The sequence below is a fragment of the Chiloscyllium plagiosum genome, unplaced genomic scaffold, assembly GCF_037043375.1.
Source record: "Chiloscyllium plagiosum isolate Xiang-an unplaced genomic scaffold, Cpla_swu_hap1 HiC_scaffold_23, whole genome shotgun sequence".
NCBI classification, from domain to species: Eukaryota; Metazoa; Chordata; class Chondrichthyes; order Orectolobiformes; family Hemiscylliidae; genus Chiloscyllium; species Chiloscyllium plagiosum.
Window position 1 is genome coordinate 61,983,362 of NW_028270161.1, and position 18,626 is coordinate 62,001,987.

At 43.3% G+C, this 18,626-nt stretch overlaps 1 protein-coding gene across 1 annotated transcript in view; it reads left to right on the forward strand.

Moving 5' to 3' along the window:
- Positions 1-18,626, forward strand: part of LOC122563779 (chloride anion exchanger-like) — an 81,368-nt gene that overhangs the window by 54,779 nt on the left and 7,963 nt on the right. The window contains exons 17-18 of the mRNA XM_043718003.2: positions 3,757-3,993; positions 8,377-8,431. Of these exons, the coding sequence (XP_043573938.1) occupies positions 3,757-3,993; positions 8,377-8,431 (292 nt within the window). The remainder of the gene's footprint in view (positions 1-3,756; positions 3,994-8,376; positions 8,432-18,626) is intronic.

The following is an 18,626-nucleotide window of genomic DNA, read 5'->3' on the forward strand; positions in this document are numbered from 1 at the left end:
CACTTCACGATTCTTGAATTCAATCCCTCTGCTAATGAACGATAATACTCCATAGGCCTTCTTACAAACTCTATCCACCTGAGTGGCAACCTTCAAAGATCTATGTACATAGACCCCAAGATCCCTCTGTTCCTCCACCTGACTTAGAACCCTACCATTAACCCTGTATTCCGCATTCTTATTTGTTCTTCCAAAATGGACAACCTCACACTTGGCAGGGTTGAACTCCATCTGCCACTCCTCAGCCCAGCTCTGCATCATATCTAAGTCCCTCTGCAGCCGACAACAGCCCTCCTCACTGTCCACAACTCCACCCATCTTCGTATCATCTGCAAATTTACTGACCCACCCTTCGACTCCCTCATCTAAGTCATTAATAAAAATTACAAACAGCAGAGGACCCAGAACTGATCCCTGCGGAACTCCACTTGTAACTGGGCTCCAGGCTGAATATTTACCATCTACCACCACTCTCTGCCTTCGACCGGTTAGCCAGTTTTCTATCCAATTGGCCAAATTTCCCTCTATCCCATGCCTCCTGACTTTCCGCATAAGCCTACCATGGGGAACCTTATCAAATGCCTTACTAAAATCCATATACACTACATCCACTGCTCTACCCTCATCCACATGCTTGGTCACCTCCTCGAAGAATTCAATAAGACTTGTAAGGCAAGACCTACCCTTCACAAATCCGTGCTGGCTGTCCCTAATCAAGCAGTGTCTTTCCAGATACTCATAAATCCTATCCCTCAGTACCCTTTCCATTACTTTGCCTACCACAGAAGTAAGACTAACAGGCCTGTAATTCCCGGGGTTATCCCTATTCCCTTTTTTAAACAGGGGCACAACATTCGCTACTCTCCAGTCCCCTGGTACAACCCCCGTTGCCAGTGAAGATGAGAAGATCATTGCCAACGGTACTGCAATTTCCTCTCTTGCTTCCCACATAATCCTAGGATATATCCCGTCAGGCCCGGGGGACTTGTCTATCCTCAAGTTGTTCAAAATGTCCAACACATCTTCCTTCCTAACAGGTATCTCTTCTAGCTTACCAGTCCATTTCACACTCTCCTCTTCTACAATACGGTCCCTCTCGTTCGTAAATACTGAAGAGAAGTACTTGTTCAAGACCTCTCCTATCTCTTCCGACTCAATACACAGTCTCCCACTACTGTCCTTGATCGGACCTACCCTCGTTCTCGTCATTCTCAGGTTTCTCACATACGCATAAAATGCCTTGGGGTTATCCTTGATCCTATCCGCCAACGATTTTTCATGCCCTCTCTTAGCTCTCCTAATCCCTTTCTTCAGGTCCCTTCTGGCTATCCTGTATCCCTCCACTGCTCTGTCTGAATCCTGTTTCCTCAACCTTATGTAAGCCTCCTTCTTCCTCTTTACCAGACATTCAACCTCTCTCGTCAACCAAGGCTCCCTCACACGACCATTTCTTTCCTGCCTGATAGGTACATACATATTATGGACACGTCGTATCTGCTCTTTGAAAAAGTTCCACATTTCCACCACATCCTTCCCTGACAGCCTATGCTCCCAACGTATGCTCCTCAAATCCTGCCTTACGGCATCGTAATTTCCCTTCCCCCAATTATAAAATCTACCTTGTTGTGCGCACCTATCTCTCTCCACAACCAAGGTGAAAGTCACAGAATTGTGGTCACCATCACCAAAATGTTCACCCACTAACAAGCCCACCACTTGTCCCGGTTCATTACCGAGTACCAAATCCAATATGGCCTCCCCTCTGGTTGGACAATCTACATACTGCGTTAGAAAAGCTTCCTGGACACACTGCACAAACACCGCCCCATCCAATCTACTTGATCTAAAGAGCTTCCAATCAATATTTGGGAAGTTGAAGTCGCCCATGACTACGACCATGTGGCTTCTGCACCTTTCCAAAATCTGTTTCCCAATCTGTTTCTCCACATCTCTGCTGCTATTGGGGGGCCTATAGTAAACACCCAACAAGGTGACTGCACCTTTCCTATTTCTGACTTCAGCACATACTACCTCCAGAGGCAGATCCCCCTCAAACTTCCTTTCTGCAGCCGTTATACCATTTCTAATTAGCAATGCCACCCCCCCTCCTTTTTTCCCACCCTCCCTAATCTTACTGAAACACCTGTAACCAGGAACCTCCAACAGCCATTCCTGTCCCACATCTATCCACGTTTCCGTGATGGCCACAACATCGTAGTCCCAGGTACCGATCCACGCCTTAAATTCACCCACCTTATTTCTGATACTCCTTGCGTTGAAGTATACGCACTTGAGCCCATCTCTGTGTCCGCAAGTAGTCCCTGTCAGTGCTACCTTCTCCACAGCCTCCCTACAGTCTTGGGCATCCTGACACACAGCTAGCTTACTTGCTGGACTACAAGTCCGGATCCCATCCCCCTGCCAAATTAGTTTAAACCCCCCCGAAGAGTGCTAGCAAACCTACCCCCCAGGATATTGGTGCCCTTCTGGTTCAGGTGCAACCCGTCCTGTTTGTACCGGTCCCACCTTCCCCAGAATGCAGAATTGGAGAAAGTTCACTAGATTGATCCCTGGTATGCAGAGATTGCTTTATGAGCAAAGATTAAATGGGTTGGGGCTTTACTCACTGGAGGTTAGAAGAATAAATTGAGACTGCATTGAAACATCTAGGATTCTTAATGGGCTTAACAGGGTAAATGTTGAGAGGGTATTTCCTCTCATGGAAGAGTCTACGACCAGAGGGCATAGTCTCAGCATAAAGGGGTGCCAATTTACGACTGAGATGATATGGAATTTCTTTCTTTCAGAGGGTTGTGAGTCTTTGAACTTCCATGCTTCAGAGAGCTGTGAGGGCATAATCATAGAATCATAGATTCAGAGAGATGCACAGCACAGAAACAGACTCTTTGGTCCAAATTGTCCATACCAACTAGATATCCTAATCTAATCTGGTCCCATTTACCAGCACTTTGCCCATATCCCTCTAGACCCTTCCTATTCAAACACCCATCCAGATGCCTTTTACATGTTGTAATTGTACCAGCTTCCACCACTTCCTCAGGCAGATCATTCCATACACATACCACCCTCTGTGTGAAAAAGTTGCTCCTTAAGTCCCTATTAAATGTTTCCCCTCTCACCCTAAACCTATGCCTTCTAGTTCTGGACTCCCCCACCACAGGGAGAAGATCTTGTTTATTTATCCTAACCCTGCCCCTCATGATTTTATAAACCTCCATAAGATCACCACTCAACCTCTGATGTTCCAGGGAAAACAGACCTGCCTATTCAGCATTGTGCACATTTAAAACAAAAATAGATAAATTCTTGATCGGGGGGGTGGGGGCGGAATCCAGGGTTACAGGGAAAAGACAGGAAAGTAGATGTGAGGGATGTCAGAACAGCCAAGATCTTATTAAATTGTGGAGCAGGTTTGAAGGGACAACTGTATATGAAACACAGCAAGCTGGAACCTGGGTGCAGCATGTAATCAGGAAGACTAATGGAATGTTGGCAATTATTTCAAGAGGGTTGGAGTAGGGAAGTCTTAGCAGTACAAATTCTGTTCCTATTTCTTATGATCCTATGATCTAAATGGATCAGAAAATTAGTAAAATATTACCCAAATCCTTATAGTACTGCATCCCACATACTCAAATGTGGCAGTTGTGCACCATAAACCCTTTCAATACTGTATTTAAACTCTTTTGTATCTCCATATCTATCATATCCAATTATATTAATGTTTTCATGCAGAAAGGCTATGTTCAAACTGCAGATAGAAGTCAGGAGAGTGACTCGGAAAATGAAGATAATAACACGATTGAAGAACTGGATAAAGCGACAGATATGAAGGAGTTGCCGATGCGGATTGATTGGAAACTACCTCTTCCAGCTGGTCTTTGTGTTCCCACTGTGGAAATACATAGCATTGTCCTTGACTTTGCTGCAGTATCTTTCCTGGATGTGTCTGCTATGAAAGGCTTGAAATCGGTAAGCAAACAAAAACAGAAATTGCTGTAAAGTTCAGCAGGTGTAGCAGCATCAATTTCAAAACATGAACTCCTCCTTCCTTGACTATTACCCACCTTTCAAACCCCAAGTCCCATCACTAAATGGGTTGCTTTCAGCACAGCCAACCTATTTACAACTACTCATAATCCTCATTATCCACTTCTCTTCCCTGACTTACTATTAACAATCCCTTTGTCTTGTGATGATACTATGGCTTTAAGAGCTGTATTTTGTCCTGGTGTTTTTTATGAAAGGAGTTTGAGACAGAGCTGCTGAGCAGTCTGTTCCAAGCCATTAAAGTGAACAAGTTGTGAGGCCTTGGGTTTTTTTAAAGTTTGCTCAACAGAGTCAGCATGAATGGGTGGAGTCAGCATCCCACTGAACCAAGGTTTCCGTTTAGCTTTCAGCAGTTGCTGGGTTTTGGAGTAGGTTGTCTCTCTCTGTTACAGAGAAAAACTGGAACTCTTTCAGCTGACAGAATTGCATGCGAGACAATCTGTTTTACTGAATTTGCCTTTGCAAAGGGTGTGTTTATGGGATGTAAATATAGGAATATTCACTATTTAGTAGTTTAAAATCTTTTATTCTGTTAAGTTTTCAATTGGAGTAAAAGTTATATCAATTCTGCTTTCTTTTTCTTTTGTATTTTAACTGTAAAGTAAGAATAAAGTATGTTTTGCTTAATGCCGAGTACTGTAACCAATCAAATTACATCTGGAACATAGCACCTTATACTCAACTTTAAATAAGATAAAAGTTATGGTCTAAGTGTTACCACCTTGATATATTCACAGGGAGTGTGGTCTGGTCCATAACCATTTCCTCCTTCTAGGCTCTGTCTTCTCATATCCATTCATTCCTTTTCACCAACTCCCTTCTATCCTCCCCAGCCTACTGTCAGCACAAATGCCACCTTTTCCTAAATAGGGTCATAGGATTAGAAGAGTTAACTGTTTTCTTCCCACAGATGCTGCCAAACCTGCTGAGTTTCTGAGCAAATTCTATTTTTATTTGTTTCAAATGTCCAGCAGCTGCTTGACAGTTCTTTGTTTTATTGAAATTGATAACAAATGGTTTGAACAATAGAGTATGAAGGCTAAAAAGATTTGATAGAAAGACAGGAAGAGAGACAGGAAGAAAGAAAAGGACAGAGAAAAATTAAGAACATAAAGAATCACAAAGGCAGACAGAGAGAAAGACAGTCTTGCATTTTTGGACCACTTTTCATGTCCACCTGGTATTTTGAAGCATTCTGCAGCCAATGAAGTACTTTACAAAGTGCAATCACTGTTGTAAAGCAGGAAAGGTTGGAGCTAACATGCACTCACTAATGTCCTTCAGGGAAGGAAATCAGCTATCCTCAACAGGTCTGTCCAACATGTGATTCTAGACCAAAGCAAAGTGGTTGATTCTCAATTGCCCTCTGAAATGGCCCAGCAAGCCACTCATTTGTTTCAATCACTACAAAGACTCAACAAAGAAATGAAACTGGATGGATAATCTAGCATAAATCTAGGCACCAGAAATGGTAACAGTCAAAACAGCCCTGTCAATCCTGTCAAATCCTCTTTACTAACATCTGGGGCCTAGTACCAAAATTAAGAGAGCTGTCTCACAGACGAGACAAACAACACAGTCATACTCACAGAATGATACCTGGCAGACAATGTCATAGACGCTATCATCATCATCCCTGGATATGCCATGTCCCACTGGTAGGACAGACACCCAGCAGAGGTAGTGGCACAGTGGTATACATTCAGGTGGGGGTTGACCTGGGAGTCTTTAACATTGACTCTACACCTCATGAAGTATCATGGCTTCGGGTTAAACATGGGCAAGGATTACCACATACCGTCCTCCCTCAGCTGATGAATCAGTACTCCTCCATGTTGAGCAACACTTGAAGGAAGCATTGAGGGTGGCAAGGGTACGAAATGAAAACCGAGTGGGGCATTTCAATCTCCATCCCCAAGACTGGCACTGTGCAAATACTACTGATCAAGCTGGTTGTGTCCTAAAGGACATAGCTGTGAGACTGGTGATGAGGGAACCAACATAATGGAAAAACATTCCTGATCTCATCCTTAGCAATCTGCTGGCTACAGATGCATCTGTCTATGACAATATTGGTAAGTGACTACTGCACAGTCCTTGTGGAGATGAAGTACCACCTTCACATGGAGGATAACCTACCACCATGCTAAATGGGACTGACCTCAAACAGATCTAGCAACTCAAGACTGGGCATTATGAAGTGCTGTGAGCCATCAACAACAGCAGAATTGTACTCTCACACAATCTGCAACTTCATGGCTCCGAATATTCCCTGGTTCAATGGAGAGCACATGTGGGCATGCCAGGATCAGCACCAGGCATACCTGAAAATACTGTGTCAACTTGGCAAAGCCACCAAACAGGATTACTTGCACAGGTAAAAACAAGGGCTGCAGATGCTGGAAACCAGATTCTAGATTAGAGTGGTGCTGGAAAAGCACAGCAGTTCAGGCAGCATCCGAGGAGCAGGAAAATCGACGTTTCGGGCAAAAGCCCTTCATCAGGAAAAGAGCTTGCTGATTACTTGCATACCATATAACATAAGCAGCAAGTGATGGACAGAGCTAAGCGATCCCATAACTAATGGATCAGATGTAAGCTCTGCAGTCCAGCCACATCTAGCTGTGAATGGTAGTAGACAATTAAACAACTGACTGGAGGAGGCATCTCCACAATATTCCCATCCTCAATTTAGGAAGAGCCCAATACAACAATGAAAAAGACAAGGCAAAAGCACTCGCAGAAATCTTCAGCCAGAAGTGCTGAGTGGATATTCCACCTTGGCTTCCTCCTGTGGTCCCCAGCATCACAGATACCAGTCTTCAGCCAATTCAATTCATTCACATGATATCAAGAGACACTGAATACTGCTATGACAACATTCCAGCAAAAGTTCTGAAGATTTTTGCACCAGAACTTTCCACTACTCCAACCAAGCTCTTCCAGTACAGTTATATCATGGGCATCTACCCAACAATGTGGAAAATTGTTCAGGTATTTCCTGCACACAATAAGCAGGTTAACTCCAACTCAGCCAATTCCCACCCCATCAATCTACACTCAATCATCAGTAAAGTGATAGAATGTGTCATCTATAGTGCAATCAAGCAGCACCTGCTCAGCAATAACTTGCTCAGTGATGCCCAGTTTGAGTTCCACCAGGGCCACTCAGCTTCTGTCTGGCAGATAGGAAGTTGGTTGTGGTTGTTTAGAGGTCAGCCATCTCAGCTCCAGAACATCTCTGCCGGAGTTCTTCAGGATAGTGCCCCATGCTTAACTATCTTCAGCTGCTTCATCTATAACCTTTCCTCCATCATAAAGTTAGAAGTGGGGTGTTTGCTGATGATTACACAATATTCAGCACCATTTATGACTCCTCAGATCCTGAAGCAAGATCTGGATAATATCCAAACTTGGGCTGACAAGTGACAAGTAACAACTGTGTCATAGAAATGCCAGGCAATGACCACTACCAATAAGAGACAATTTAACCACTGATCCTTGACATTTTTATGGTGACAACATCACTGAATTCCCCAATATCAACATCCTGAGGGTTACCATGGACCGGAACTCAACTGAACTTGCCACTTACACACAATAGCTACAAGAGCAGGTCAGACGGTGGGAAACCTGCGATGAGTAACTCACCTCCTGACTCTCAAAGCCTGCTTATAATCTACAAGGTACAAGTTAGGAATGTGATAGAATCTTCTCCACTTTCCTAGTTGTGCAACTCCAACAACACTCAAGAAGCTTCACATCATCTAGGACAAAGCAGCCTGCTTGATTGGCACCACATCCATAAACTTCCACCCACTCAGTATCAGCAGTGTGTATGATTTACAAGATGCACTGTGGAAATTCTCCAAAAGCCCTTCGATAACATCTCCCAAACTCCATGACCACTTCCACCTAGAAAGACAAGGGCAGCAGATACATGGGAACACCACTATTTGCAAGACCCCCTCCAAGACACTCACCATCTTGATTTGGAAATATATTGCTGTTCCTTTGACTGCTGTCAAAACAGATAATTCTTACAAAAATAGTAGCGAACTTTTTTGAATCATGAGTCTGTATTTTGCCTCCATTATCACAATCACAATATATTCCACCAGTATTTTAGTGACCTCAAAATAATTTGTCACAATTGAAAATATACCATATTGCATCTGTTAAAAAGAATTCCTTTCATTTGAGCTGGTCTAGAAGAAATCAGGGAGAGAATTTATTTAAAAATCCAATTAAACGTTAGATATCAACTGTATAGAAAGTGATCACTCCATCTCTCTGTCTCAACAGATCTTGAAAGAATTTTTCCGGATTGAAATTGATGTTTATATCGCTGCTTGTGGTGGTAAGTTTCTTTCTCACTAGACTTTTGCCACTTTTGAAAATAAACCAATCCTCTCAGGACTTTATTAATTTGTTTAAGTCAGGAAGGTGACGAATTTGCTCCACTTACATCTATAGACTCAACGCCAATTCGACAATTAAAAAAAAACGATTAAAATAAGACAACACTATCCAGGACAAAGCAGTCATAGAACATAGAACAAGAGAAATACAGCGCAGTACAGGCCCTTTGGCCCTCGATGTTGCGCCGATCCAAGCCCACCTAACCTACACTAGCCCACTATCCTCCATATGCCTATCCAACGCCAGTTTAAATGCCCATAAAGAGGGAGAGTCCACCACTGCTACTGGCAGGGCATTCCATGAACTCACGACTCGCTGAGTAAAGAATCTACCCCTACCATCTGTCCTATACCTACCACTCCTTAATTTAAAGCTATGCCCCCTCGTAATAGCTGACTCCATACGTGGAAAAAGGTTCTCATGGTCAACCCTATCTAAACCCCTAATCATCTTGTACACCTCTATCAAGTCACCCCTAAACCTTCTTTTCTCCAATGAAAACAGCCCCAAGTGCCTCAGCCTTTCCTCATACGATCGTCCTACCATACCAAGCAACATCCTGGTAAACCTCCTCTGCACCCGTTCCAGTGCCTCCACATCTTTCCTTTGTATGGCGACCAAAACTGCACACAATACTCCAGATGCGGCCACACCAGAGTCTTATACAACTGCAACATGACCTCAGGACTCCGGAACTCAATTCCTCTACCAATAAAAGCCAGTACGCCATATGCCTTCTTCACCGCACGATTTACCTGGGTGGCAACTTTCAGAGATCTGTGTACATGGACATGTACATTCCTCTGCTCATCCACACTACCAAGTATCCGACCATTAGCCCAGTACCCCATCTTTTTGTTACTCTTACCAAAGTGAATCACCTCACACTTACCTACATTGAACTCCATTTGCCACCTTTCTGCCCAGCTCTGCAGCTTATCTATATCCCGCTGTAACCTGACACATCCTTCCTCACTGTCAACAACTCCACCGACTTTCGTATCATCCGCAAACTTGGTCACCCAACCTTCTAGCCCCTCCTCCAGGTCATTTATAAAAATGACAAACAGCAATGGTCCCAAAACAGATCCTTGCGGAACACCGCTAGTAACTGCACTCCAAGATGAACCTTTACCATCAACTACTACCCTCTGTCTTCTTCCAGCCAGCCAATTCCTAATCCAAACCTCCAACTCACCCTCAATGCCATACCTCCGTATTTTTTGCAGTAGCCTACCATGGGGAACCTTATCAAACGCCTTACTAAAATCCATATACACCACATCTACCGCTTTACCCTCGTCCACCTCCTTAGTCACCTTCTCAAAGAATTCAATAAGGTTTGTGAGGCACGACCTTCCCTTCACAAAACCATGCTGACTATCCTTGATCACATTATTCCTATCCAGATGTTCATAAATCCTATCCCTTACAATTCTCTCTAAGACTTTGCCCACAACAGAAGTGAGACTCACCAGCCTATAGTTACTAGGGTTATCCCTAGTCCCCTTCTTGAACAAGGGAACCACATTTGCTATCCTCCAGTCTTCTGGCACTACTCCTGTAGACAACGAGGACATAAAAATCAAGGCCAATGGCTCTGCAATCTCCTCCCTTGCTTCCCAGAGAATCCTAGGGTAAATGCTATCAGGCCCAGGGGACTTATCTATTTTCACCCTTTCCAGAATTTCCACCTCTTCCCTACATACCTCAAAGTCGTCCATTCTGATTAATTGTGACTCAGTATTCACATCGGCAACAATGTTCTGTTCCTGAGTGAATACTGACGAAAAGTATTCATTCAGTGTCTCCCCAATCTCTTCAGCCTCCACACGCAACTTCCCACTACTATCCTTGACTGGACCTATTCCTGCCCTAGTCATTCTTTTATTCCTGACATACCTATAGAAAGCCTTTGGGTTTTCCCTAATCCTACCAACTAAGGACTTTTCATGTCCCCTCCTTGCTGCTCTTAGCTCTCTATTCAGATTCTTCCTGGCTACCTTATAACTCTCAATTGCCCTAATTGAACCTTCACGCCTCATCTTTACATAGGCCGCCCTCTTCCATTTAACAAGGGATTTCAATTCCTTATTAAACCACGGCTCCCTCACACGACCCTTTCCTCCCTGCCTGACAGGTACATACTTATCAAGGACACTCAATAGTTGCTCCTTGAACAAGCTCCACAAATCAATTGCGCCCTTGCCTTGAAGCCTACTTTTCCAAGCCACGCATCCTAAGTCGTGCCTCACCGCATCATAATTTCCCTGCCCCCAGCTATAACTCTTGCCCTGCAGTGCACACTTATCCCTCTCCATCACTAGAGTAAAAGTCACCGACTTGTGGTCACTGTCCCCAAAGTGCTCACCTACCTCCAATTCTAACGCCTGGCCTGGTTCATTACCCAGAACCAAATCCAGTATGGCCTCACCTCTTGTTGGCCTGTCTACATATTGTGTCAGGAAACCCTCCTGCACACATTGGACAAACACCGACCCATCTAATGAACTCGAGCTATAGCTATATCAGGAAAGTTAAAGATGCCCATAACAACCACCCTATTTCTTTCACTCTTCTCCTGAATCATCCTCACAATCCTTTCTTCTACATCTCTAGGACTATTGGGAGGCCTGTAGAAAACTCCTAACTGGGTGATCTCACCCTTCCTATTCCTAACCTCCGCCCAAACTACCTCAGATGTCGAGTCTTCATCCATCGTCCTTTCCACCGCAGTAATACTATCTCTGACAAGCAATGCCACACCTCCCTCTCTTTTACCCCCACCTCTGACCCTACTAAAACATTTAAACCCTGGAACCTGCAACAGCCAATCCTGTCCCTGTTCTACCCATGTCTCCGTAATAGCCACAACATCGAAATCCCAGGTACTAACCCACGCTGCAAGTTCACCTACCTTATTTCGTATACTTCTTGCATTGAAGTATACACACTTCACGCCACTTTCCTGTTTACAGGCACCCTCCTTTGAGATTGATGCCATGTTCCTAACCTCCCTACACTCCAGGTCCTGCACCCTAAAGCTACAGTCTAGGTTCCCATGCGCCTGCAGGTTCCCATGCCCCTGCAGTCCTCTCGATCGGCACCCAATTTAACCATATATGATATTCATTCTCTCCACCTTTCATCATTTTCCACTGGGGCGCACACCATTCAAATTTGTGTAATTATCTTTCCCGAGGAGTGGCATACAGAATTCTTGACCACTTTTAAGGCAGAGTTATATAGCTTCTTGACTGTAAAGGGTATCAGGCATACGTGGGAAAGTAGAATTGAGGCTGTAATCAAATCAGCCATCATATCATTCTATGTTGAAGTGAGCTCCAGGGGCCAATAGCTTACTTCTGTTTCTAATTCCTAGGAATGTAACTGAATTGGTTAAGATCAGAAGTCAGATAACACCAGGTTAGAAACAGCGCTCTAAAAGCTTGTGATTTCAAATAAACCCATTGGACTATAATCTGGTGTTGTGTGACTTCTGACCTTGACCACCTCAGACCAACACCAGCACCTCCACATCATGGATTGGTTATAAAGGACAGAAAGTAGAAATTAGGAATATACAAGTATCTTCTCAGTTTTCCAGGTCACTAGTTACCAGTTTCAACTTACTATCTACTTGTTTCAGGTTGCCACACGTGTCAGTGCTGGGTACAAGTACTTGCAATGTATATTAATGACTAAACCCTTGCCATGATTTTACATGGCCTCACATTAATCAAAACAAAGCCAGCTCAGATTTTTCCCTGTATCACTTTTCAGCACAACGACCTTTCAGTCCACACCTTATCTTTTCATATCTCCTCCTGAAAATGACTCCTACTCAAATCACATACAACCACACTTCCAAAATTCCAACTATCTAGTCTTAGGCCCTCTTTAGCAACAAAACATTTTGCATCAACCTGTCTACCATACAGCACCCTCTCTTCTATTTTTGGTGCCTCATCCCCATCAAATCTTTCATTCTCCCTTGTCCCTTCACTGTTACAACCCTCAAACTTGCTCCTCTAGGGAGAAGGGATACAGATTTAAATAAATATTGCGCTTGGCCAGACTCAGCCACTGAATACTCATGAAGACAAGATATTCATGAATGATAGGAAAAGAAAAAGTGGAGGCAAATAGCAGTAGTTTGGGGAATACATTGCACTGTTGGCAAAAGTGAAAGCCCTGGAGGGAATAAGGTGAGAATTCTTTTATATTTTATTGGCTTTTAAATGTCTCAAAATAGTGATTGAGAGAGAGAGACAGACAGTGAGAGAAATCTGTAGTGAAATCACAAAGGTATACAAGAACTGTAGGGTAATAATGTTGTTTGAGAGGAAGTCTTCAGATATTTGAGTAATTGATGTCAGAGTAAAGGGGAAAAATTTCTGAAATTTGTTCTACATTTCCTTGAGCAGTATGTTATCAATCCAAATAAGGAAGGAAGTATTGCTAGGTCTCATGCTGAAAATGAGGCTGTGTCAATAGGACCATTTGTCCGTGAGGAGCACTGCATAAGAGTGATCATAGAGTCATAGAGATGTATAGCATGGAAACAGACCCTTTGGTCCAACCTGTCCATGCTGACCAGATATCCCAACCCAATCTAGTCCCACTTGCCAGCACCCGGCCCATTTCCCTCTAAATCCTTCCTATTCATATACCCATCCAAATGCCTCTTAAATGTTGCAATTGTACCAGCCTCCACCACTTCCTCTGGCAGCTGATTCCATACAAGTACCACCCTCTGCGTGAAAAAGCTGCCCCTTAGGTCTCTTTTATGTCTTTCCCCTCTCACCCTAAACCTATGCCCTCTAGTTCCGGACTTACCGACCCCAAAGAAAAGACTTTGCCTATTTACCCTATCCATGCCCCTCATAATTTTGTAAATCTCTATAAGGTCACCCCTCAGCCTCCGATGCTCCAGGGAAAACAGCTCCAGCCTGTTCAGCCTCTCTCTATAGCTCAAATCCTCCAACCCTGGCAACATCCTTGTAAATCTTTTCTGAACTCTTTCAAGTTTCACAATATCTTTCCAATAGAAAGGAGACCAGAATTGCATGCAATATTCCAACAGTGGCCTAACCAATGTCCTGTACAGCCGCAACATGACCTCCCAACTCCTGTATTCAATACTCTGACCAATAAATGAAAGCATAACAAACACCTTCTTCACTATCCTATCTACCTGCGACTCCACTTTCAAGAAGCTATGAACCTGCACCCCAAGGTCTCTTTGTTCAGCAACACTCTCTAGGACCTTACCATTAAGTGTATAAGTCTTACTTAGATTTGCTTTCCCAAAACGCAGCACCTCGCATTTATTTGAATTAAACGCCATCTGCCACTTCTCAGCCCATTGGCCCATCTGATCAAGATCTTATTGTAATCTGAGGTACCCTCTTTGCTGTCCACTACACCTCCAATTTTGGTGTCATCTGCAAACTTACTAACCACACTTCTTTCGCATCCAAATCATTTACGTAAATGACTGATCCTTGTGGCACTCCACTGGTCACAGGCCTCCAGTCTGAAAAACAACCCTCCACCACCACCTTCTGTCTTCTACCTTTGAGCCAGTTCTGTATCCAATGGCTCATTCTCCCGTATTCTGTGAGATCTAACCTTGTTAATCAGTCTCCCATAGGGAACTTTGTCAAACGCCTTACTGAAGTCCATATAAATCACATCTGCCCTCATCAATCCTCTTTGTTACTTCTTCAAAAAACTCAGTCAAGTTTGTGAGACATGATTTCCCACGCACAAAACCATATTGACTATCCCTAATCAGTCCTTGTCTTTCCAAATACATGTACATCCTGTCCCTCAGGATTCCCTCCAACAACGTGCCCACCACCGATGTCAGGCTCACTGGTCTATAGTTCCCTGGCTTGTCCTTACCACCCTTCTTAAACAGTGGCACCACGTTAGCCAACCTCCAGTCTTCCGGCACCTCACCTGTGACTATCAATGATACAAATATCTCAGCAAGAGGCCCAGCAATCACTTCTCCAGCTTTCCACAGAGTTCTCGGGTACACCTGATCAGGTGCTGAGGATTTATCCACTTTTATGCATTTCAAGACATCCAGCACTTCCTCCTCTGTAATCTGGAGATTTTGCAAGATGTCACCATCTATTTCCCTCCAGTCTTCCATATCCTTTTCCACAGTAAATACTGATGCAAAATATTCATTTAGAATCTCCCTCATTTTCTGCAGCTCCACACAAAGAACGCCTTGCTGATCTTTGAGGGGTCCTATTCTCTCCCTCGTTACCCTTTTGTCATTAATGTATTTGTAAAAACTCTTTGGATTCTCCTTAATTCTATTTGCCAAAGCTATCTCATGTCCCCTTTTTGCCCTCTTGATTTCCCTCTTAAGTATACTCCTACTTCCTTTATACTCTTCTAAGGATTCACCCGATCTATCCTGTCTGTACCTTACATATGCTTTTTTTTCTTAACCAAACCCTCAATTTCTTTAGTCATCCAGCATTCCCTATACCTACCAGCCTTCCCTTTCACCCTAACAGGAATATACTTTCTCTGGATTTTCGTTATCTCATTTCTGAAGGCTTCCCATTTTCCAGCCGTCCCTTTACCTGCGAACATCTGCCTCCAATCAGCTTTCGAAAGTTCTTGCCTAACACCATCAAAATTGGCCTTTCTCCAATTTAGAACTTCACCTTTTAGATCTGGACTATCCTTTTCCATCATTATTTTAAATCTAATAGAATTATCGTCGCTGGCCCCAAAGTGCTCCCCCACTGACACCTCAGTCACCTGCCCTGCCTTATTTCCCAAGAGTAAGACATGTTTTGCATCTTCTCTCGTAGGCACATCCACATACTGAATCAGAAAATTGGCTTATACACATTTAACAAATTCTTCTCCATCTAAACCCTTAACACTATGGCAGTCCCAGTTGATGTTTGGAAAGTTAAAATCCCCTACCATAACCACCCTATTAATTCTTACAGATAGCTGAGATCTCCTTACAAGTTTGTTTCTCAATTTCCTTCTGACTATTAGGGCGTCTATAATACAATCCCAATAAGGTGATCAGTCCTTTCCTATTTCTCAGTTCCACCCAAATAACTTCCCTGGATGTATTTCTGAAATATCCTCCCTCAGCACAGTTGTAATGCTATCCCTTATCAAAAATGCCACCCCCTCCTCTCTTGCCTCCCTTTCTAACCTTCCTGTAGCATTTGTATCCTAGAACATTAAGCTGCCAGTCCTGCTCATCCCTGAGCCATGTTTCCGTAATTGCTATGATATCCCAGTCCCATGTTCCTAACCATGCCTTGATTTCATCTGCCTTCCCTGTTAGGCCCCTTGTATTGAAATAAATGCTGTTTAATTTATTAGTCCTACCTTGTCCCTGCCTGCCCTGACTGTTTGACTCGCTTCTGTTCTCAACTGTACCAGTCTCAGACTGATCTCTTTCCTCACTATCTCCCTGGGTCCCACCCCCCATCTTCCTAGTTTGAATCCTCCCGAGCAGCTCCAGCAAATCTCCCTGCGAATGTATTAGCCTCTTTCCAATTTAAATGCAATCTGTCCTTCTTGTACAGGTCACTTCTACCTCAAAAGAGATTCCAATGATCCAAAATTGTGAATCCTTCCCCCATACACCAGCTCCTCAGCCATGCATTCATCTACTCTATTCTCCTATTCCTGCTCTCACTAGCTCGTAGCACCGGGAGTAATCCAGATATTACTACTCTCAAGGACCTCCTTTTTAAATTCCTGCCTAACTCTCTGTAATCTCCCTTCAGAATCCCAACCTTTTCCCTTCCTATGTCATTGGTTCCAACATGGACAATGACCTCTTGCTGGCCCCTCTCCCCCGTGAGAACATTCTGCACCCTCTCTGAGACATCCTTGATCCTGGCACCAGGGAAGCAACACACCATTCTGCTTTTTCGCTGCTGGCCACAGAAATGTCTGTCTGTACCTTGAACTAGAGAATCCCCTAATTCATCTCTTGGAACCCGATGCATCCTTTGTTGCATTAGAGCCAGTCTCAATATGCTCACCTGAGAATCCATCACCCCCTACATTTTCCAAAACAGCATGCCTGTTTGAAATGGGTATTTCCACAAAAGACTCCTGCACTAGCTGCCTGCCTCTCTTACCTTTCCTGGAGTTAACCCATCTATGAGACTTTCCCCCTTCCTATAACTACGATCCATTACATACTGTTGCTGTTACAAATTCCTCATTACTTCTCTCGATCTGATAAGATTCACAGCCAGCAGCATTTATGGCAGATATAATCCACAGTAACCCTTAAACTCTCTTTAAACACCAACATCTGACAAGAAGTACATATCACTCTAAGAAACGCCATTTTTGCTCCTTCACAATCTACAGACCCAGAAAATAACACTGTCTTATTCCTCTACAAGCACTGCCAAGGTTAAATTAATAGTTATGGCTTATATTTTAAGTTTAATCAAGAGACATATCTCCAAAAACATATAATCAGAAAGAACCTACTCTACTCACTACTGCAGATTCTCTGTCGGCCACACTTCAAACAACGATTAACTTATCTGATTCTGTGCTGTGATCTTTGCCTAACAGTTCCTCCAAGATCAGTTGTGAATTTCACTGTTTGATCATTTTCCCTGATGCACTCCGACAGACACAAATTCAAATATCAAAGGCAGTAACTGTGCAGGTTCTCTCTCTCTCTCTCTCTTTCTCTCTCTTGCAATGACCTCGCCATGTGCTTCCTTTGTTTGATTGGGGACTACATGGAGCAATCTATATTGGAAGACAGAAACTTCAACGGGCTGAGCAGGGATCTTGCCAGAGTAAAATAGACAGAAAGTGACAAGAAAACTGCAATGGAACAATGGTTGATCTTCAAGATAAAATATTTTAGGTACAGGCTTATTTCATGCAACAAGGACAGAATTCTTCAGGTGAATTCTTCAAAGAGAACCAAGTCAAATAGAATAAATTGAAAGGTGAAGTGAAGACAGAGACAAAATGAGAATCAGGTGCAAGTAATATAAAAGGGAATGCCAAGGTTCTAGCAATATGTAAGTAGTCAGTGGATAATATGTAGCAGGATGAGGCTGATTAAGGTCAATTCCACCCTTGCTGTTGAAAGCCTCATCTCTTGCCTCAAGACTTGACTATTCCATACTGCCCTGGCTGGCTTCCTACATCCTACTTTCCATAAAACTTGGGTTTATCCAAAGATCTGCTACACAGCCTCTTGCTTGCACAAAGTCCTGATCATTTGCCACATTGTACTTGCTGACCTGGACTGGATCCCAGTTAAGCAAGGTTAGATTTAAAAATTCTCAGCCTTAGTTTCAAATCCCTTATATTCTTACATGACACAACAAATTTCCTTTCAAAATCATTCAACATCTCTACTTTGACCACCCTTGTGGGCAGTGAGTTCTCAGTTATTCATACTTTGAAATTTAAAATAATGGGAGTTGATGTCAATGCAGCAGATACAATTCTGAACAGGTTTGACATCACTACAGCTAGAGAATCTAGAGCATGGGGTTGTAGTCATAAGAGAAAACATCAGCCTTAGAGTAAGACTGGGATGAAGAGAAGTGTCTTCACTTCAAGGACTTGAACCTTTGGACTTCTCTATCTCAGACAGAAATGAAAATTCAGCTGCTGAGTATATTCAAGACTGGGACTGACACACTTTTGGACCAGAGAATTAAGGCATATTGAGATTTCTGGGATTAAAAATTGGTCATAATCCTGTTCAATGGTGAAGCAGGCACAAGGGTCCACATGAACTACTCCTGTTCCCATTACATTAGTTCTAACAGATATGCAAGCCTCTTCACCACTCAAACAGGAGTTATTCAAGAGGCACTATCTCAGGGCAACTGGGATAGGCAATAAGTATTGGCCTTATCATTGTTTCTAGCTTTCTGAAGATGAATAAAAAATGCTGGGTTGAGCTATTCCTCATGCACAGGTGAGTGCCAGTGGACACATTTCTGGTTGGATAAGGTGCTTATCCTATTGTGCCAGTTACTCCATCTTGTACTTTGTAAGCACAAATTTCCAACCAAATTTGAGCAGTGGCAAGCCCAAAGATTGGGACTTGGAGATTTACCAGGTAAGAATTT